Source organism: Schistocerca piceifrons, chromosome 11, assembly GCF_021461385.2.
Source record: "Schistocerca piceifrons isolate TAMUIC-IGC-003096 chromosome 11, iqSchPice1.1, whole genome shotgun sequence".
In the NCBI taxonomy this organism is placed as follows: domain Eukaryota; kingdom Metazoa; phylum Arthropoda; class Insecta; order Orthoptera; family Acrididae; genus Schistocerca; species Schistocerca piceifrons.
This window is the reverse complement of record NC_060148.1, coordinates 21,693,683-21,717,310: the sequence shown is the minus strand read 5'-3', so window position 1 is coordinate 21,717,310 and position 23,628 is coordinate 21,693,683. Positions and strand designations below refer to the sequence as shown.

Here is a 23,628-nt window from a genome sequence, read left to right as displayed (position 1 = left end):
CTCTCAATACACAGATTGAATAACATGCGGGATTGATACAGGCTAAAAATAATGCTGCCCAATTTCTTGCGAAACTTTTTTGCCAGGATTAGGACCACACACCGAGGAGGGCGTGGCCATCGAGACGATGTGGTGGGGTCAGCCAGCACAGAGACGTTACCCGCGGCCGATCAATATTGGGTGCAGTGCCGCTTGGAGCGACGCTATTGGCTAGCGGGCGGACCAGTGGCAGACCAGCAGCTCTTACCCTCACCGCCCCCCTCTCGCTGTTATGGAAATTGGCGTACGACGCATGCGCACCCGGCATTTCACTGCCTGCGGGGCTAGACGTGAATCTGGCGCTCAGTGCGATCGTGGGTCGCGGGTCGTAAGGGAGGCGCGCTGCGCGGTCGTGGGTCGTGACGGCGCGAGCACCTTTCTCTCCGTCCCCAGGGCTGCGTGCGTCCTCCAGCTGGCGGAACTGGAGGGGGCTGTTCCAGCGGCACGTTCTCCAGCGGTGCTGTGGGAAGACCGCCTCGGATACTGGTCCGTGAGGTGAGTGTCGGGCGTAATATCGCTGGTCTCCCTTCTACATAGTATCCCCCTCTACACCACCTGCTCCCCGCTGGCGAGTGGGCAGTGTGTGGCGACGGTGTTTCTATACCTGCAACCGTAGGTTTCCGCTCTGCAAGTCTGAGTACAGGCTTTTTAGCGATTACAAAATTCTCTAAAATTTCTAGCAGAGACTCTCTGCTAAACTGCAAATTAACGTTGCCCAGCGCCTTTACAGACGAATGGAAAAACTGGTAGAAGCCGACCTCGGGGAAGATCAGTTTGGATTCCTTAGAAATATTGGAACACGTGAGGCAATACTGACCCTACGACTTATCTTAGAAGAAAGGTAAAGGAAAGGCTAACCTACATTTCTAGCATTTGTAGACTTAGAGAAAGCTTTTGACAATGTTGACTTGAATACTCTCTTTCAAAATCTGAAGGTGGCAGGGGTAAAATACAGAGAGCGAAAGGCTATTTACAATTTGTACAGAAACGAGATGGCAGTTATAAGAGTCGAGGGGCATGAAAGGGAGGCAGTGGTTGGGAAGGGAGTGACACAGGGTTGTAGCCTCTCCCCGATGTTAATCAACCTGTATATTGAGCAAGCAGTAAAGGAAACAAAAGAAAAATTCGGAGTAGGTATTAAAATCCATGGAGAAGAGATAAAAACTTTGAGGTTCGCCGATGACATTGGTAATTCTGTCAGGGACAGCAAGGGACATGGAAGAGCAGTTGAACGGAATGGACAGTGTCTTGAAAGGAGGGTATAACATGAACATCAACAAAAGCAAAACAGGATAATGGAACGTAGTCGAATTAAGTGCGGTGATGCTGAGGGAATTAGATTAGGAAATGAAACACTTAAAGTAGTAAAGGAGTTTTGCTATTTGGGGAGCAAAATAAGTGATGATGGTCGAAGTAGAGAGGGTATAAAATGTAGATTGGCAGTGGCAGGGAAAGCGTTTCGAAGAAGAGAAATTTCTTAACATCGAGTATAGATTTAAATGTCAGGAAGTCGTTTCTTAAAGTATTTGTATGGAGTGTAGCCATGTATGGAAGTGAAATGTGGACGATAAATAGTTTAGACAAGAAGAGAATAGAAGCTTTCGAAATGTGGTGCTACAGAAGAATGCTGAAGATTATATGGGTAGATCACATAACTAATGAGGAGGTATTGAATAGAATTGGGGAGATGAGGAGCTTGTGGCACAACTTGACTAGAAGAAGGTATCTGTTGGTAGGACATCTTCTGAGGCATCAAGGGATCACCAATTTAGCACTGGAGGGCAGCGTGGAGGGTAAAAATCGTAGAGGGAGGCCGAGAGATTAGTACACTAAGCAGATTCAGAAGGATGTAGGTTGCAGTAAGTACTGGGAGATGAAGAAGCTTGCACAGGATAGAGTAGCATGGAGAGCTGCATCAAACCAGTCTCAGGACTGAAGACCACAACAGCAACACGAGGGTCAGTAGGTGACGGATGGCCTGAAGTATGGAACAGATTTCGGAGGTCTCAGTGACGGAAAAAAAATTAGAAACGTTAGGAACATTTTTGTAATAAAATTTGCAAATGAAGATGACCCCACCGTGGTTTAACATCGCAATTCGGAGAAAGCTCGGGAAGCAAAGGCAGTTGCACTCGCGGTACAAGAAAGATCGGGAGAATGAGGACAGGCAAAAGTTAGAAGAGATTCGTGCTGCTGTAAAAAGAGTGAGGCGCGAAGCATTCAACCACTACCACCGTCATACCTTAGAAAAAGATGTTGCTGAAAACCCAAGGAAATTCTGGCCTTACGTAAAATCGGTAAGCGGGTCGAAGGCTTCCATTCAGTCACTCACTGAACAGTCTGGCCTGGCAACGGAAGACAGCAAAACGAAAGTTGAAATTTTACAATTAGCATTTGAGAAATCTTTCACGCAGGAGCATCGTACAAACACACCGCCGTTTGAGTCTCGTACAGATTCCCGTATGGAGGACATAGTGATAGACATCCATGGGGTTGTGAAGCAGCTGAATGGGTTGAAAAGAAATAAATCGCCAGGTCCTGATGGGATTCCAATTCGGTTTTACAGAGAGTACTCTACTGCATTGGCTCCTTACTTAGCCTGCATTTATCGCGAATCTCTTGCCCAACGTAAAGTCCCGAGCGACTGGAAAAAAGCGCAGGTGACGCCTGTATATAAAAAGGGTAGAAGGACGGATCCTCAAAATTACAGACCAATATCCTTAACATCGCTTTGTTGCAGGATTCTCGAACATATTCTCAGTTCGAATATAATGAATTTCCTTGAGACAGAGAAGTTGCTGTCCATGCATCAGCACGGCTTTAGAAAGCATCGCTCCTGCGAAACGCAACTCGCCCTTTTTTCACACGATATCTTGCGAACCGTGGATGAAGGGTATCAGACGGATGCCATATTCCTTGACTTCCAGTGAAATCGTTCGACTCTGTACCCCACTGCAGACTCCTAACTGAGGTACGAGCATATGGGGTTGGTTCCCAAGTATGTGAGTGGCTCGAAGACTTCTTAAGTAATAGAACCCAGTACGTTGTCCTCGATGGTGAGTGTTCATCGGAGGTGAGGGTATCATCTGGAGTGCCCCAGGGAAGTGTGGTAGGTCCGCTGTTGTTTTCTGTCTACATAAATGATCTTTTGGATAGGGTGGATAGCAATGTGCGGCTGTTTGCTGATGATGCTGTGGTGTACGGGAAGGTGTCGTCGTTGAGTGACTGTAGGAGGATGCGAGATGACTTGGACAGGATTTGTGATTGGTGTAAAGAATGGCAGCTAACTCTAAATATAGATAAATGTGAATTAATGCAGATGAATAGGAAAAAGAATCCCGTAATGTTTGAATACTCCATTAGTAGTGTAGCGCTTGACACAGTCACGTCGATTAAATATTTGGACGTAACATTGCAGAGCGATATGAAGTGGGACAAGCATGTAATGGCAGTTGTGGGGAAGGCGGATAGTCGTCTTCGGTTCATTGGTAGAATTTTGGGAAAATGTGGTTCATCTGTAAACGAGACCGCTTATAAAACACTAATACAACCTATTCTCGAGTACTGCTCGAGCGTTTGGGATCCCTATCAGGTCGGATTGAGGGAGGACGTAGAAGCAATTCAGAGGCGGGCTGCTAGATTTGCTACTGGTAGGTTTGATCATCACGCGAGTGTTACGGAAATGCTTCAGGAACTCGGGTGGGAGTCTCTAGAGGAAAGGAGGCGTTCTTTTCGTGAATCGCTACTGAGGAAATTTAGAGAACCAGCATTTGAGGCTGTCTGCAGTAGAATTTTACTGTCGCCAACCTACATTTCGCAGAAAAACCACAAAGATAAGATAAGAGAGATTAGGGCTCGTGCAGAGGCATATAGGCAGTCATTTTTCCCTCGTTCTGTTTAGGAGTGGAACAGGGAGAGAAGATGCCAGTTGTGCTATGAGGTACCCTCCGCCACGCACCGTATGGTGGATTGCGGAGTATGTATGTAGATGTAGATCTAGACATAAATTAATGTACAGGGTGTCCCATAAAGAACGTAACTTTTAATTTAATAATAAGACACATAATTTATTTGAAAACTGCTAGTATTATTATGTCAGTATGAAACTCGGAGACTGCCATTAAACATGAAACGAAATTGCTTACGTTCTGTTGGGCCCACAGTACAGTATACATGGGTACAAGACATTATGGAAATGATTGCTCAATTTCAGCTGTAATATGGTAATATGTTTTCTAATATTTTGCACGACAAGCCTGTTCCGACTTATTGCTCTTATCAGGTGGCGTCCAGTTGGAAGTGATAACCACGCTACATCTATAGCAAATTCGTTCTGTCATGTCTCGGTAAGTACAATAGTTCTTGTAGTTATCGAAACGTATAAACGTAAAAAAAGTGTCAAAATATCTGACGAAGACGTCTTTTTACGTTTCGGTAACTACAAGAACTACCACACTTACTGAGACATGACACTAGATGCAATGTGATCATCACACCCAACTACACACCACTTTACAATGGCAATAAGCCGAAATAGGCCTATCGTGTAAAATTTAAAACAATTACCTTATTGTAGCTGGTTTCGAGCATTCATTTCCATAATGATGTCTTCTACGTCTTCGTCTGCACACACCCACTTTGTGGAAACTATTTTCGACGACTCTAGCGCAAAGTTCCTCTCGAATTTGACCCCTGACACGTCTGATTCCTGCCTTGAGTTGAGGGACTGTTAGTGGGCTGTTCATATAAATACAAGACTTGACACCCTCTCTCGGTAACAGGTTACACGGTGAGTCTAAAAAAATGGCTCTGAGTACTATGGGACTTAACATCTGCGGTCATCAGTCCCCTAGAACTTAGAACTACTTAAACCTAACTAACCTAAGGACATCACACACATCCATGCCCGAGGCAGGATTCGAACCTGCGACCGTAGCAGTCATGCGGTTCCGGACTCAGCGTCTAGATCTCTGGAGTCTCGTTGGATTCTGTGCATCCTATTCTGTCCACCGCCTGATTGCGGTCTAATTTATTAACTCTCCCAGAAAGACTGAGCAATCAAAGTAAGACTTATTAATGATATTATGTTTGACTTTTTATGTTCCATAGGATATCATGAACTGTATTTATTACGTTTTTCCCTTCACCCTACCCTGTGTGAGCGTGAATGTGACTGAATGTGTGTTTTTACGAGTAGTTTCGGGTTTCTTTTGCTGAGTTGGTTGTCGTCTGTGTGACGGTACGTCACATAAATATTGAAATTTTTAGCGGTTGCATATCGTAGTTTACGTATTTTATAGATATGATTAATGTAAAAGATATAGTTAATGTTCTTGAAACAACTGATATGCAGCGATAGCAGCTTTATTTAATGTCTATGAAAATAAAAAAGGATCGACACAGACGCGATTGTGCGGCCGAGGAGCAAGGACGTATTTTGTGGTACACACACACACTGTTTTGTTTCGCTGTGCGGATGGCAGCCTTTGTAATAGTTGTCACGTCAAATGCTCGCAGTGGCTAATTATTTTTAATAAGCATTTTTTCAGTAATTTGAGCTGCGAGAAGCTCATCTTCCGATGCAGCCTCTGGGCGGCCATTACGCGCCGAACTATTAATTTATTTATCAAAGTGTTAACAGTAACTGTAAATGCGAGAGATTTCGTTGTAAGAACCATTTTAAATTGCAACAGATAATTAATTTACGTTAAAGTTCATGTTTTTAAACTATACAGATTCCATGAGTTCAGTAAGTTTCATCTTGGCCGCTCCACGGCAACAATCGAAATTCTCTCGAGCGTTGCTTTGCAATCAATAAATAGAAATTAACAAAATTACATTCAATTCAGTTAACGGCAACTATATTTTAGTCATCACGTTCAAAATCTGAAGTTGGTACATGAATAACAGAGGCCCTTTAAAAACCCGTTTCATATTTACTTATGTACGTAAGTAAAAGTGATAAGAAAAGACAGTATCCCTGAGAGAAGGAATCATGCTGATAAATTAAAAATAAAATTATATATAAAATATATATGTAATAATTTCCTTTGTATGTGACGTCGCGAATGACAACGGACGTCACAAGTGACGTCACAAGTGGCGCCCAACTTTGGGCCACTTTTTCCCTTCACCCTACCCTGTGTGTGCGTGAATGTGACTGAATTAGTGTTTTTACGAGTGGTTTCGGGTTTCTTTTGTAGGGGACGCTGAGCTGGTTACCGTCTGCTAGGAGCAGGTGATGTTTGCTTCTCGTAGCACAGGATGACCAACTTAGGATCCCAGTACCTGGACAGAGAGGTTTACCCATCTTAGTCTGAGGTTGGTTTGTCTGTCAGGTTGGTGGCGGAAGTCTACACCTCTGGTAGCTTCCGTTGCACCGGTGGTTCGGCGGAGAAAGGACACTCTGCAGCTAGCGGTTGGTGAGTGCAGTTCGTAGCTCCTAGAGAGGGTTTCTGTTGATAGGAAGTAGGTCGAATTAGAACTTCCCTACGTTAAACTCATGGAATATTTAAGTACTTCAGATTAACTAAATAGTGCATTCAAGGAGCAGGGCGTCGAAGTGTGGCTAAGGTCCTATTGCGCGAAAATGGCTGCTATAGCACAAGGAGAAGAAGTGCTACAGAAGAATGCTGAAGATAAGGTGCGTAGATCACGTAACCAATGAGGAGGTATTGAATAGGATTGGAGAGAAGAGAAGTTTGTGGCACAACTTGACTAGAAGAAGGGATCGGTTGGTAGGACATGTTTTGAGGCATCAAGGGATCACAAATTTAGCATTGGAGGGCAGCGTGGAGGGTAAAAATCATAGAGGGAGACCAAGAGATGAATACACTAAGCAGATTCAGAAGGATGTAGGCTGCAGTAGGTACTGGGAGATGAAGACGCTTGCACAGGATAGAGTAGCATGGAGAGCTGCATCAAACCAGTCTCAGGACTGAAGACCACAACAACAACAACAACCGCACAAGGATTGCGGTGTGTCTTGGCGAGAAACGTGTGTGCCTTTAGGACTTTGCCTAGAATGAGAGCAATTTGTGTGCAGCAGAAGTATTTACAGCAAAACAACCTGTCAGACACAGTTCAAAGACCAAAAATACTTTCCGGCCAAGGTTTCTGGCAGAAGGGACATGTCCGACACTTTGCCGAGGCTAAGCCAACAATGGACAAGATTCGTGAAAGAGTGCTTAAAGTTTGTGCAGCAGAGGTCGAGGTCACTGCAGATAAGCTCACCTTGGATTCCCATTTTATGAATGATCTCGGTTGGGACTCTCTTGATCATGTAGAAGTCATAATGGCGATGGAGGATGAATTTGGATTTGAAATTCCAGATTCAGGTGCGGAGAAACTAGTGAGACCCGCTGATATTGTAAGATACATTGCGGACAAAGAAGATGTATATGAGTGAAAGTGTACTTTGCTTACACCGTATATACGTATATTGTACCGTAGACTGCCCGCCAGTGATTGCATGGAATTTAGATTGAAATTTGAAGATGCTAGCCATCACTTTTAATTTTTGTAAGTTTTTGTTGCCAGAAGTCACTCAATAATTCAGTCGCAAACACTGTACATAAATAAGTGTTTAGGACATTTGTGTCATGGAGGAACATTATATGTGAACTAAGTGTGATACTTTGTTTCAATCTGATCAGGTGTTACTGTTGAAGTAAAGTGCCATTTTGGCTAAAAAAAAAAGCGTTGTAGTTATGTATTTTCGGAATGTGGCATAATTATTTTGTTAAAAATCGGCGATGATGGTGGTTGAAATTGAAAGTGTGGAAGTTCCTTTGTTCCTTTCGGACAGTCGTGGGTATGTAGATGGAATGATTGAATTATTGTGTTTACACTTCCCTTTTGTGTGTTTTTCGTTTGTAATTGCGCGATTCTATAGTTTTTTGCGAATTATGTAGTTAAACTTTTTTATTCAGGCACCAGTCATGTGTATCCATAGGATGTGCATCAAATTCAGTAATGAAATAAATGTGCTACGTGAAAGATAAACTCTGCGTCCTTTATCTTTCTCATTGATACCAGTTTTCAAATTAATTTTCTATTCCTTGGTTTTTTTTTAAGTTGATCTGCTTGCTTGTGATGGAGGAAAAATCAAAGTGAACGGTGTACTGTGTAATGGTACTTGAATTACGTAACCATTACGGCACCTCACCTGAACCTCTCGATACCAGCAATATTCTACTGTATTTCTGTTAACTACTTAACATATTTCTGAGACAACATTCAGATTTGATTTCACTTTTGATACATCGATATATTTATATTGCAATATTATTCTTATGTGTATTCTTTCTTTTGTCACTATGGTCTTTGACGTACTTGTAACTCTGATTTTTGGGCGCGTAAGCGATTATTAGTTAGTTAGTTGTTAAGTTGTTAGAGAGTCGGACCTTGAAAAAGTCAAGTCTTGGACGTCATGTTGGAAAGATGCATATTATAGTTGGCTTATAAAATGTGAGGAAGCTGTTTTCAAGTATGTTTTGTATTGTGAAGTGATGTTTTGTGTCATACGTGATATTGCAATAAAAGCAGTTAAAAGGAAGTGTAGCTCAAATTCGGAGTGCTGATTATTTTTTTACATCACCATTGTGCTAACTTTGAAAGGTTTAATCTCCAAGAATGGTTTGAGAAGCGCATCTACAAAACTTTTGAATATAGCAGAATAAAACCTAGGCCTCTTTGCATCCGAACTTGGAATCATAACCACCTAGATTTTCAACAATTGAGCCACGATTTTACGACGAGATCAGCGTGGGAAACACAAAAAGACGAGTGCCTAGTTTATCCATTATTTCAAGAAATGACTTTATTAACTGTGCTCTAATGACACCTGCCACAAATACAACTTTGTTGTTGCCCGAAAATACAGTATTTAGCAGCGAGAGCAACACCACAATCATTAAATTCTGACCTTTGTTGTAGTAGGGTTGTTAGAACTGTCTCAAAATTACGAAATTATCACATTTAATTAAACAGTACGACAATACGACATACAAGGCTATTACAAATGATTGAAGCGATTTCATAAATTCACTGTAGCTCCATTCATTGACATATGGCCATGACACACTACAGATATGTAGAAAAACTCATAAAGTTTTGAAACTTCCTGGCAGATTAAAACTGTGTGCCCGACCGAGACTCGAACTCGGGACCTTTGCCTTTCGCGGGCAAGTGCTCTACCGTCTGAGCCACCGAAGCACGACTCACGCCCCGTCCTCACAGCTTTACTTCTGCCAGTACCTCGTCTCCTACCTTCCAAACTTTACAGAAGCTCTCCTGCGAACCTTGCAGAACTAGCACTCCTGAAAGAAAGGATATTGCGGAGACATGGCTTAGCCATAGTCTGGGGGATGTTTCCAGAAAGTTTTGTTCGGCTGAAGCCGCACTTCAGGTTTCTGCCGCCAGAGCGCTCGAGAGCGCAGTGAGACAAAATGGCGACAGGAGCCGAGAAAGCGTATGTCGTGCTTGACATGCACTCACATCAGTCAGTCATAACAGTGCAACGACACTTCAGGACGAAGTTCAACAAAGATCCACCAACTGCTAACTCCATTCGGCGATGGTATGCGCAGTTTAAAGCTTCTGGATGCCTCTGTAAGGGGAAATCGACGGGTCGGCCTGCAGTGAGCGAAGAAACGGTTGAACGCGTACGGACAAGTTTCACGCGTAGCCCGCGGAAGTCGACGAATAAAGCAAGCAGGGAGCTAAACGTACCACAGCCGACGGTTTGGAAAATCTTACGGAAAAGGCTAAAGCAGAAGCCTTACCGTTTACAATTGCTACAAGCCCTGACACCCGATGACAAAGTCAATTTTCGGCGCGGATGCAACAGCTCATGGAAGAGGATGCGTTCAGTGCGAAACTTGTTTTCAGTGATGAAGCAACATTTTTTCTTAATGGTGAAGTGAACAGACACAATGTGCGAATCTGGGCGGTAGAGAATCCTCACGCATTCGTGCAGCAAATTCGCAATTCACCAAAAGTTAACGTGTTTTGTGCAATCTCACGGTTTGAAGTTTACAGCCCCTTTTTCTTCTGCGAAAAAACCGTTACAGGACACGTGTATCTGGACATGCTGGAAAATTGGCTCATGCCACAACTGGAGACCGACAGCGCCGACTTCATCTTTCAACAGGATGGTGCTCCACCGCACTTCCATCGTGATGTTCGGCATTTCTTAAACAGGAGATTGGAAAACCGATGGATCGGTCGTGGTGGAGATCACGATCAGCAATTCATGTCACGGCCTCCACGCTCTCCCGACTTAACCCCGTGCGATTTCTTTCTGTGGGGTTATGTGAAAGATTCGGTGTTTAAACCTCCTCTACCAAGAAACGTGCCAGAACTGGGAGCTCGCATCAACGATGCTTTCGAACTCATTGATGGGGACATGCTGCGCCGAGTGTGGGAGGAACTTGATTATCGGCTTGATGTCTGCCGAATCACTAAAGGGGCACATATCGAACATTTGTGAATGCCTAAAAAAACTTTTTGAGTTTTTGCATGTGTGTGCAAAGCACTGTGAAAATATCTCAAATAGTAAAGTTATTGTAGAGCTGTGAAATCGCTTCAATCATTTGTAATAACCCTGTACAATGCTGTTCATCATGTTAGTGTCTTAAGAAAAATTGCATTCTTATAATTAAATTCTTAACTTAACTGAACTGATAATTTCCAGTTCGGTCTTTTCTTAATTGTTAGGAAGGGCTTGGGCTGGTGGCGACCCTGTAATTTTTAAATTTGTGATTGTCCTTGCGAAATGGCTCAACCAGAAATTGCGAACAGTCCCCATTATTCTTGGTACATAACGTATGTGGAGCCTTGGCTAGGATCCGTTTACAGTTCTACATGCACACTTGTCAGATCACAGGATGTCGGGCACCGGTTCTGACAGCCATTGCGAGAGACCAGAGCAGGGGGGAACCTTTCTGTCAGCAGCCTCATTCTTTCAACAAACAGTGTGGGCAGGTTACCCAGTTCTGCTGGAAGCACGTGTGTTTCCACATTCAATTCCTGCAACTGCGCCCATAAAAACTGTGTTATCACGTGGCGATAACGGTCAGCATGTAGTGGTTAATAAAAGAAAAAAGAGAAAAGAAAAGAAAAAGGTTGAAAATGTGGGAAGAAATCGTAAGTGAAAATGGGTTTTTTAAAATCGTTAATGACCGTGAAAAGAAAAGGGAAAGAATGAAAAGCAAATCGGACTTCGTATTACAGAAAAACTATAGTTGGGGTGGTCCTTGTGGCGTTTTTGAGCAAAAGTTAAACCAATTTCCACTGCAAAAATTATCTGAAAAGGAACAGAGAATAACAAAATGTAACTGACAGGGGAAAATGGCGCAGATAAGAGTTCATCCTTTACCAGGTTAAATGTCTTCTTTCGTGCGGCGTCCAGGTCTTCAAAAATCTCCTTCATTTCTGCGAGGAAAGGCTGCTCCGAAATCTTGCAATCGTCCAGGAATCACTAATTTATACCAATTAAAATCATCTTGATACTGTATGCAACTTAATTTACTTTGCTACTTCCATCCTCCGAATTTCTTAACAACTTCCACAATATGTCTACACATTAACATCAGATCAAGACTAGCTAATAAGTTTTTTTTACGTCTTCATCAGATCACGTCTGCCTTAAGCTTCGGCTAATCAAGAGACAATCAAGAAACGGATAGAAAACAAAAAAAGAGCTACAATTTTAGTAGGTTCTCTGCCGTCGAGCGCTCATACCGCTGTGACGGGGTATTTTTTATCTGAGGGAACGAGTGTAGCGTGGCGAAATTCAAAGTCGCGCTACAAGCAGTTACTGTCACTGTTTCTCCTGTCTCATCTTCAAAAAAACACGGCCCAATTAGTCCGCCAGCCCGTAACCCACACCACTTGTTGTGCATAAAGACACTTGCCACCGATCATGCGAGGATTCTGTGTGCCCCACATCCGGAAATTTTGTTTACTCGCACTTCAAAAATGGTTCAAATGGGTCTGAGCACTATGGGACTTAACATCTGAGGTCATCAGTCCCCTAGAACTTAGAACTACTTAAACCTAACTAACCTAAGGACATCACACATATCCGTGCCCGAGGCAGGATTCGAACCCGCGAACGTAGCAACAGCGCGGTTCCTGACTGAAGCGCCTAGAACCGTTCGGCCACAACGCCCGGCTTACTCGAAGTGTGCCTCGTCGGTAAAGATTAAATTTCTCATGGAAAATCACTATCAAATTTCTGTTTGTGCATACTAAATCGGGAAATCTCAAGATTTTAAACATGGCTGAAACAGCAACTGTTGAAATTCTTCACGATAAAGGATGACAGCCAAAACAGTTGCAGGATAAAAATTTATTAAAATTCTTGACCAAGGTTTCGGTATATATAAATATACCTTCATCAGAAGTAAAAAATCTAAAATTACATCATGCAATGGACATTAATAAAACAATTGACGACGCCTTTGGCACAATTGTTTTATTAATCTCCATTGCATGATGTAATTTTAGATTTTTTACTTCTGATGAAGGTATATTTATATATACCGAAACCTTGGTCAAGAATTTTAATAAATTTTTATCCTGCAGCTGTTTTGGCTGTCATCCTTTATCGTGAAATCGGGATATGTTCGGCACTTCTAATGGTCCATCGGCTTCAGCTTATATCGTCGCTCTGCTTTCGTATTAAGATGTTTTGATACATCTTACGAATAAGAAAGAATAAGCAGTCCTTCTTCTTTCCTTCGATGACACATCGCACATCATCGATCGAATCGAAGATGTGAGATGTACAGAATATCGAATCACATCTTTAGGCCGTCTTTCCAGATTGTTATTTTATTGGGCTCCAAGTTTCGGCGACATATTACACCATCTTCAGGTGCCCTGACCGACGTGTAGGAAGATTGGGACCTCGCCTCCAGGCAAAATAGCGGCCAGCGTTCGAAGACTGGTATCTGAAGATTTCTGAAACAACGACGACTTCAAACATCATCTGCTCCTAATTTGGTCTTAACCGAGGTTGGAATCTTCCTACACGTCGGTCTGGGGGCCTGAAGATGGAGTAATAAATCGGCGAAACTGGTAGCCCAATAAAATAACATTTTTAAAAGACGGCTGAAAGTTGTTTGAGTCGATATTCTGTATTGAACAGCCGAGGTCCCGAACCATCTCTGAGAATGTGGACGTACAGAGACATTTAAGATGAGGTGCTACAGAACAATGTTGAAAATTAGGTGGCCTGGTAAAGAATGAGGAGCTTTTTCACAGAAAGGACGAGGAAAGAAATCTGTGGACAATATTGACAAGGAGAAGGGACAGCATGATAGGACATCTGTTAAGACATCAGGGACTGACTTTCTTGGTATTAGAGGGAGCTGTAGAATGCAAAAACTGTAGAAGAAAGTGGAGATTGGAATACATGCAGGAAATAACTGAGGGCATAGGTTGCTAGTGCTACTCTGAGATGAAGACGTTGACACAGGAGAGAAATTCATGTCGAACCGCATCATATCGGCCAGAGGACTGAAAACAAATGAGGTATCTAATGGTTCAAATGGCTCTGAGCACTATGGGACTTAACATCTGAGGTCATCAGTCCCCTAGAACTTAGAACGACTTAAACCTAACTAACCTAAGGACATCACACACATCCATGCCCGAGGCAGGATTCAAACCTGCGACCGTAGCGGTCGTGCGGTTCCAGACTGTAGCGCCTAGAACCGCTCGGTCGCAGCGGCCGGCAAATGACGTATCTCACAGATGAGAGTAAGTTGGGCTTATTTGATATCTATGTCAGGGTAATGAGTCCACTGTTTGCATTGCTTCCTGAAACTTATGTCAGGTTGGCGAACCAGAAATTCGAGGAGCCAATTTCTGCAGCCATTTTAATTTTGTTGAGATAATGCGCTTATCTGAGCAGTTCTTTCGTATTCATACCAAAACGTCGCTCTTGCAGTTCCATAATATACTTGACAAGTTCTAACTATCGCTTCTTCTACATCTACGTTTATGCTCCGCAAGCCACCCAACGGTGTGTGGCGGAGGGCACTTTACGTGCCACTGTCATTACCTCCCTTTCCTGTTACAGTCGCGTACGGTTCGCGGGAAGAACGACTGCCGGAAAGCCTCCGTGCGCGCTCGAATCTCTCTAATTTTACATTCGTGATCTCCTGAAAGCACGCTATTATTTTCCGCAGGTTTTGACAGCTATCGAAAGGGGCTAATCCTTCCCCATTTTTAAAATAGTCAAAGACACGACAAATTGTTTCGATGCTTCTTGTCGGTCATCGCTTCGTTTATTACCGATACAACAGCTCGTTCCATGTTTTTAGCGGTCTCCGTTTTACGTGCACTGTGTGATCAAAAGTATCCGGACACCTGGCTGAAAATGACTTACAAGTTCGTGGCGCCCTCCATCGGTAATGCTGGAATTCAATATGGTGTTGGCCCACCCTTAGCCTCGATGACAGCTTCCACTCTCGCAGGCGTACGTTCAATCAGGTGCTGGAAGGTTTCTCGGGGAATGGCAGCCCATTCTTCACGGAGTGCTGCACTGAGGAGAGGTATCGATGTCGGTCGGTGAGGCCTTGCACGAAGTCGGCGTTCCAAAACATCCCAGAGGTGTTCTGTAGGATTCAGGTCAGGACTCTGTGCAGGCCAGTCCATTACAGGGATGTTATTGTTGTGTAACCACTCCGCCACAGGCCGTGCACTATGAACAACTGCTCGATCGTGTTGAAAGATGCAGTCGCCATTCCCGAATAGCTCTTCAACAGTGGGAAGCAAGAAGGTTCTTACAATTGTAGGCCTGTAGCCGGCCGCAGTGGCCGAGCGGTTCTAAGCGCTGCAGTCTGGGACCGCGTGACCGCTACGGTCGCAGGTTCGAATCCTGCCTCGGGCATGGATGTGTGTGATGTCCTCAGGTTAGTTAGGTTTAACTTGTTCTAAGTTCTAGGGGACTGATGACCGTAGAAGTTAAGTCCCATAGCCATTTTGTTCTGTACTGTAATAGTGCAACGCAAAACAACAAGCGATGCAAGCCCCCTCCATGGAAACCACGACCCCACCATAACACCACCGCCTCCGAATTTTACTGTTGCATTACACTCGCTGGCAGATGACGTTCACCGGGCATTCGCCATACCCAGACCCCGTCCCCCCCCCCTCCCCCTCCCCCCCCCCCCCCCATCGGATCGCCACATTGTGTACCGCGATTCGTCACTCCACGCAACGTTTTTCCACTGTTCAATCGTCCAGTGTTTACGCTCTTCACATCAAGATAAGGGCTGTTGGCATTTGCTGACGTGATGTGTGGCTTATGAGCAGCCGCTCGACCGTGAAATCCGAGTTTTCTCACCTCCCGCCTAACTGTCATAGCACTTGCAGTGGATTATGATGCAGTTTGGCATTCGTGTGTGATGGTCTGGATAGATGTGTGCCTATTACACATTACGACCCTCTTCAACTGTCGGCGGTCTCTGTCAGACAACAGACGAGGTCGACCTGTACGCTTTTGTGCTGTACGTGTCCCTTCACATTTCCACTTCTCTGTCACATCGGAAACAGTGGATCTAGGGATGTTCAGGAGTGTCGAAATATGGCGTACAGACATATGACACAAGTGACCCCTAACACCTGACCACGATCGAAGTCCGTGAGTTCCGCGGAGCGCCCCATTCTGCTCTCTCACGATGTCTGATGACTACTGAGGTCGCTGATAGGGAGTACCTGGCAGTAGGTGCCAGCACAATGCGCCTCATGTGAAAAACGTATGTTTTTCCGGGGTGTTCGGATACTTTGGATCACATAGTTTATGTTGTATTGCTAGAGAAGGCCGAAATGCACGCTATAAGCTCACGCAGGACGGCGTGAGGTCTGAAACAGGATACGTAATGAATGCTATAAAGAAAAGTACGTAGCTTCTGGAATACTTAACTTTAATCCATCATTTGTATACATCTTTCTTGATGAGACATGCTTCGTACGATAACTATCAATTGCTATGGCGCCTTGCTAGGTCGTAGCCATTGACTTAGCTGAAGGCTATTCTAACTATCTTCTCTGCAAATAAACGAGGCTTCGTCAGTGTTGCATCGCTAGCTAAGTCGTCCGTACAACTGGGGGCGAGTGCTCGTAAGTCTCTCTAGACCTGTCGTGTGGTGGCGCTCGGTCTGCGATCACTGACAGTGGCGACACGCGGGTCCGACATGTACTAATGGACCGCGGCCGATTTAAAGCTACCACCTGGCAAGTGTGGTGTCTGGCGGTGACACCACAGTTTATATAATGACAAGCAGTCTGCAAACGAGAAATGCAAACCTTGCGGTAGTAATCGTCAAATGAAGAACAGAAGATGACCGCGAAGGAACGGACTAAACCAGTAGACGAATCGCCGCAACTGCTTACCCATTGACACAATATTCAGCAACCACCGTAAACAGTTTCTTTCGATTGAATTGTACATAATGATAGCCTAGAACATGCTGGTTTAGCTGGGCTAGACGGTGAATGAGAAGAAAAAACGAGACAAACTTATCTTTGTTGGAAACGGTCCTGTATGTCATGACAGAACAGTGAATTCGCTCGGTCTTACAGGCGGACTGCGTAGCTCGAGCGCAACAGTAGCTACAAACTGGTGCGCAACAGCGGCTACAAACAGTTTAGTTTGTAAATTTTATACGAAATTTAGGTATCTTGTCCACATTTCGTTCTCAACATTGTGGCAACTAAAATCGACCATACGGAAAGTATACGCTACGGACTTTTACCACTGCAAACTCTTCAAAATTTCGTGCAATGGTTTACTATATCTAATGCTGCACAATAACTGCATTGAACATCGAAACAAAATTAAGTTGTTTATGGGGGGGAAGATATCGGTCAAGAAGATGTGTAAAAATCAAATTTTTGGGACAAATAGTTCTTGTGAAAATGAATGATAAGTGTGTCAAAGCAGTCGGAACACCATGTTTCTGCACAGGCGAGCAGTGCAGTGACGACAAAATGCGGGGAGCACGTCTCTGTAGCAGCGAAAGGGTTAATGAAGAGATAAAGCACTAGGAATTTAAAAAAATTACATTCAAACGAATAAAATTCATGAAGTAAGACACTTCGATACTGTTTTTAAATAAAGAAAATATTAAGCACCTAACAAAGTTTGAGCTCACAACCTCTTACTTGGCAACCCAACACCTTAATCATTACGCTAAGGCAGCTCATCTGGAAATAAAACTCCTTGAGGACTCTAAAAGGTCACGCAAAATACTGACAAACACTGTTGGTATGACTATGAATTACTCACGCTTCGTCGAAATACAGTAGGAAATAAACAATTACCACTGTTCTTTATAGGGAAAAAGCGGTTCGTGAGATTGATACAGACACCTTTCCTTGCTATCGCCTGAATTAGGAGACTTATTGCTTGTTTGGTTTAAGTAATTAATAGAATATGGAGCAATTGGAATAAAGAATGCTTTTTCCAAACTTTCTATAAAAGAAAGTCTGCCATCAAGGCATTGCTTTCGTTCAATTACTTTATTTATGACTGAACGTTCCTGAAACTGAAGACACTCGTCCGTGCTCTGTGCTGCAGTCGAGCTCTGGCAGCGTCGTTCTCTGTTCATTGGCTGTGTTTTGTGACGTCAGATGCGCAGAACGAACCTAAACTCGGCCGCCATCGTAAATGACGCGCGCTATAGTTGTACTTAAGCTGGATAACTGTAAGGCTAGACAAAGCGGCAGACAAGTTTACTTCCATACTTTTTTCAGCAGGCTTCACCGGGCCCCAGATTCCCCGCCTGAAATTCTTCTCTACGTCCTGTCACATTTTTGCACGCTCTTACGGAAACAGACTGTATATACTAAAAATATTCTTCAAAAAGTCCCGCGGCCTTGCTCCGAAACACGGTCTCAATAGTAGACTACTGTTTTTCTGCAGACGAAGAAGACAAGCGATGGCTTGCACATTCTACGTTCAGTTTTACACGGTAGAGATATTGCATCCGACTTAGGGAATACAGTCGTCTCTACTTAAGGCGCGAGTCCAAAAGCTACAGTCGAAACAGAGAATCTCATTTTATGCACTAATAGCGAAACAAACATGCCAAATTTAAACAGATGCAAAAATCCCCAAGATTGGCGATCTTTTACAGAAGTTCGAAATTTAGCGCGGACTTCAATGCGAGATGCCTATAAGAGTTTCCACAATGAAACCTTGTCTCGAAATCTGGCAGAAAATCCAAAGCGATTCTGGTCGTATGTGCAGTATGTTAGCGGCAAGATACAATCAACGCCTTCTCTGCGCGATAGCAATGGAGATACTATCGAAGACAGTGCTGCCAAAGCAGAGTTACTAAACACAGCCTTCCGAAATGCCTTTACAAAAGAAGACGAAGTAAATATTCCAGAATTCTAATCGAGAACAGCTGCCAACATGAGTAACGTAGAAGTAAATATCCTTGGAGTAGTGAAGCAATTTAAATCACTTAATAAAAACAAGTCTTCTGGTCCAGACTGTATACCAATTACGTTCCTTTCGGAATATGCTGATGCATTAGCTTCATACTTAACAATCGTATACAACCGTTCGCTCGACGAAAGATCCGTACCCAAAGACTGGAAAGTTGCACAGGTCACACCAATATTCAAGAAAAGTAGTAGGAGTAATCCACTAAAGTACAGACCCATATCGTTAAGGCGATATGCGGCAGGATTTTAGAACATATATTGTGTTCGAACATTATGAATTACCTCGAAGGAAACGGTCTATTGACACACAGTCAACATGGTTTTAGAAAACATCGTTCTTCTGAAACACAACTAGCTCTTTATTCACATGAAGTGTTGAGTGCTATTGACAAGGGATTTCAGATCGATTCCGTATTTCTGGATTTCCGGAAGGCTTTTGACACTGTACCACACATGCGGCTCGTAGTGAAATTGCGTGCTTATGGAATATCGTCTCGGTTACGTGACTGGATCTGTGATTTCCTGTCAGAGAGGTCACAGTTCGTAGTAACTGACGGAAAGTCATCGAGTAAAACAGAAGTGATTTCAGGCGTTCCCCAAGGTAGTCTTACAGGCCCTTTGCTGTTCCTTATCTATATAAACGATTTGGGAGACAATCTGAGCAGCTGTCTTCGGTTGTTTGCAGATGACGCTGTCGTTTATCGACGAATAAAGTCGTCGGAAGATCAAAACAAGCTGCAAAACGACTTAGAAAAGATATCTGAATGGTGCGAGACGTGGCAGTTGACCTTAAAGAACGAGGTCATTCACATGAGTGCTAAAAAGAACGCGTCAAACTTGGGTTACACGATAAATCAGTCTAATCTAAATGCTGTAAATTCAACTAAGTATCTAGGTATTACAATTACGAACAATTAAAATTGGAGAGAACACAGAAAATGTTGTGAGAAAGGCTAACCAAAGACTGCGTTTTATTGACAGGACACTTAGAATATGTAACAGACCTACTAAGGAGACTGCCTACACTACGCTTGTCCGTCCTCTTTTAGAATACTGCTGCGCTGTGTGGGATCCTTACCAGGTGGGACTGACGGGGTACATCGAAAAAGTTCAAAGAACGGCAGCACGTTTTGTATTATCGCGAAATATGCGAGAGAGTGTCACAGAAATGATACAGGATTTGGGCTGGAAATAATTAAAAGAAAGGTGTTTTCGTTGTGACGAAATTCCAATCACCGACTTTCTCCTCCGAATGCGAAAATATTTTGTTGACACAGAGCTACATAGGGAGGAACGATCACCAAGATAAAATAAGGGTAGTCAGAGCTCGTACGGAAAGATATAGATGTTCATTCTTTCCGCTCGCTATACGAGATTGGAATAACAGAGAATTTTGAAGGTGGTTCGATGAATGTGATTTGCAGAGTATCCATGTAGATGCAGATGTGTAGATCCTTAGAGCACGAAACGGAGTCATTGCCAAATAACAAATTGCTAGAAAATTTAAGGCTATGGGAGAGTTTTAACAAGGGGGGGAGGGGGGAAATGAAATTTTCATTATTCTCCCACAGTCTATTTTATATTTATTTACTATCCCTTTGAAAAACGCATGATGGCTTCAAAAGACACAGTTTTCAGTTAATCAGTTTGCACACTTTATAGGCGAGAACATATCACTTCCGTTGCAATGAGACCAAAGTTGACTAATTATGTTGCGATAGATCGCATGTTAACATTGGTCAATTCGTGAACTGCGATTTTAAACTATGACAAATCGCAACCAATAATTGCAGTTGCCAAAAAGTAGCATTCACAGAAATCACTGACATCGGAATGTTGTAACATTATGTGATTGCCTTATCATTTTAAATCATTCACTAATCGTGCAGTCGCTCGACAACAGCTACAGTTAGCAAATAATGTTGCGAGAATGTAAAAGTTGAACGACCTGTGACGTAACGTGTTCATTGTTGAAGCGCCGTCAGAGATGCAGTGAAAACCGCGGCGGGAAAAACGGACAGAAGAAGAACACTTCTACACATTCTTTTGGTGCACGAGATATTCTCGATGAACAGTTACTCATTTTTTCTCTTGTCTCTTGTAACTTGTGTCGGACGCGCACGTCTTGCCGCCGTATTAGTATCGTTAAAAATAATATTATTTTAGTGTAAAATAAAAGTGCAATACTGCATAGCAGTAGATTTATTGTGCGACGTGTATGTGAAAACGTCAAAGGAATTATTTTCATTACGAGAAGTGCCACTCAAAACGGCATCCATGTTAAATCCTTCATTGCAGTGTAAGTTCATCTATTAATTGCCATAAATTCAGAGTTAAATGGAACTGGTGTATGGACTATTTATTTAGTATAGAATCTATGTCTCACTCCTTCATGAAGTTATTTAATTTTCTTTATGTTTCTGCCAAATAGAGAGTTCACAGTCACGAATTCTTCCGTCGAAATCGGACGGAAGTTGTATGCGGCGAAATATTTTCTCCGCGCCATATTCTACTGGTAAATGCATGATAAACTACGGTCCCTTAGGAAATTCGTGTTGAGCTATCCAAAAATAATTATATTTTGAGCAGGCATTTACTCTCCTCTGCAACGCAACTTCCGACTGATCAGACGATCCAACAAGAAACAGCCGCACACGGTCGGCGTTCGCAAATATATTTCCACCGCTGATTATAGCTATATGTTACAGCACAAAAGTAAACATATAATTAGCGACTACGAATGGGGACATTTATAACTGTATACCGGCCGGAGAGGCCGTGGGGTTCTAGGCGCTACAGTCCGGAACCGAGCGACCGCTACGGTCGCAGGTTCGGATCTTGCCTCGGGCATGGATGTGTGTGATGTCCTTAGGTTAGTTAGGTTTAATTAGTTCTAGGTTCTAGGCGACTGATGACCTCAGAAGTTAAGTCGCATAGTGCTCAGAGCCATTTGAACCATAACTGTATGTTTATGTATACACATTACGTAAACATATCGTTACAATGTCGACGCTTAACCCATCATAGAGGTGGCCCCCTTTTGTACGTTTCCAAGGAGTGTATCGATGAACGTTGGTGTTCCATTGTCTCCAAACAACTTACTATCACGGTTTCGAAACAGTGATGTTTTATTCCACTCAGTCTTGTGTCGGATATGATATTCATCAGGCACGGAACTGTATCGTCGTGTCTTTGCCAGTCTACATTTTATATCCTCTCTACTGTTCAGCTGTTGCAATACAATACTTTTTTCACTCCAGATCTGTTCGGAAAGGACCTGCTGTACTGAAACAGTAGTGTTTGACTTCGGCAGCTCTTAGAAGAGATTCGAGCTTTGCACCAAAACCTAATATGACACCCGTGAGCATGCAGATTAAGTTTACCGGAAATGCAATTTCGTTTCTAACTGACAGCCGTGCTCTGAAATGACATTGCTGACTTATAAACGCTGTTGTTTTTGTTGTTGTGGTCTTCAGTCCCGAGACTGGTTTGATGCAGCTCTCCATGCTACCCTATCCTGTGCAAGCTTCTTCATCTCCCAGTACCTACTGCAACCTACATCCTTCTGAATCTGCTTAGTGTATTCATCTCTTGGTCTCCCTCTACGATTTTTACCCTCCAAGCTGCCCTCCAATGCTAAATTTGTGATCCCTCGACGCCTCAGAACATGTCCTACCAACCGATCCCTTCTTCTAGTCAAGTTGTGCCACAAACTCCTCTTCTCCCCAGATCTATTCAATACCTCCTCATTAGTTATCTACCCATCTAATCTTCAGCATTCTTCTGTAGCACCACATTTCGAAAGCTTCTATTCTCTTCCTGTCCAAACTATTTATCATCCATGTTTCACTTCCATACAATGCTACACTCCACACAAATACTTTCAGAAACGACTTCCTCACACTTAAATCTATACTCGATGTTAACAAATTTCTCTTCTTCAGAAACGCTTTCCTTGCCATTGCCAGTCTACATTTCATATCCTCTCTACTTCGACCATCATCAGTTATTTTGCTCCCCAAATAGCAAAACTCCTTCACTACTTTGTCTCACTTCCTAATCTAATTCCCTCAGCATCACCCGACTTAATTCGACTACATTCCATTATCCTCGTTTTACTTGTGTTGATGTTCATCTTATATCCTCCTTTCAAGACACTATCCATTTCGTTCAACTGCTCTTCCAAGTCCTTTGCTGTCTCTGACAGAATTACAATGTCATCGGCGAACCTCAAAGTTTTTATTTCTTCTGAATGGATTTTAATACCCACTCCGAACTTTTGTGTCCTTTACTGCTTGCTCAATATACAGATTGAATAGCATCGGGGAGAGGCTACAACCCTGTCTCACTCCCTTCCCAACCACTGCTTCCCTTTCATGTCCCTGGACTCTTATAGCTGCCATCTGATTTCTGTACAAATTGTAAATAGCCTTTCGCTCCCTGTATTTTTCCCCTGCCACCTTTAGAATTTTAAAGAGAGTATTCCAGTTGTAAGGTGTCAGGCAAATCCAACACCTTCCATGAAAACCCTGACGTGATAAGCAAATCAGGTAGTATTTCACATAGCTCCGAATAAATCGTGACATTAAATTAACCAAAGTAATACGAGTAACGAGTGAGCAAATGGAATACCACAGACTAACACAAGAATGCCTAAATGCATGTCATACCTTCGCACCGTGAGACCGACGCAGTTCCGAGGGGAGAAACGGGAACAGAAGCCGAGACCTTAAGCGAGAAGGCCCTACGATAAGGGACGGACACCCACGTCGCCAGCTAACCGCTACGACCACACCACCCGCAAGTTTTTTGGCGTGAGACTTTTTCGCGTCTCTGTTACGTCAGGACCACCCCCCAGCCCATGTTAACAGATAGAGCCCTCCAGAAGAACAGTATAGATCTTACGATAACGCTAAAAGGTCCACACGAGCTGCAAGTTTTAGCGTGAGACCTTTTCGCGTCTCTGTTACGTTGCAAACTTTAAAAACATTGCCCAACCACGAAAAGTATAACGTTTCTGAATGGATAGACATAATTTTTGTAGGCGGAGCTTAAGGTTAACATTGAGACCCTGATTGGTCAGATGAAAACACAGCCAGATAGCTTTTTTTAAACCAA

General features: G+C 43.2%; 1 protein-coding gene across 1 annotated transcript in view; it reads left to right on the top strand.

Moving 5' to 3' along the window:
- Window positions 1–292: 292 nt before the first annotated feature.
- LOC124720241 (pancreas transcription factor 1 subunit alpha) overlaps window positions 293–23,628 on the top strand; it is a 217,112-nt gene continuing 193,776 nt past the window's right edge. Inside the window, exon 1 of the mRNA XM_047245557.1 lies at window positions 293–534. Coding sequence (XP_047101513.1) covers window positions 293–534 — 242 coding nt within the window. The remainder of the gene's footprint in view (window positions 535–23,628) is intronic.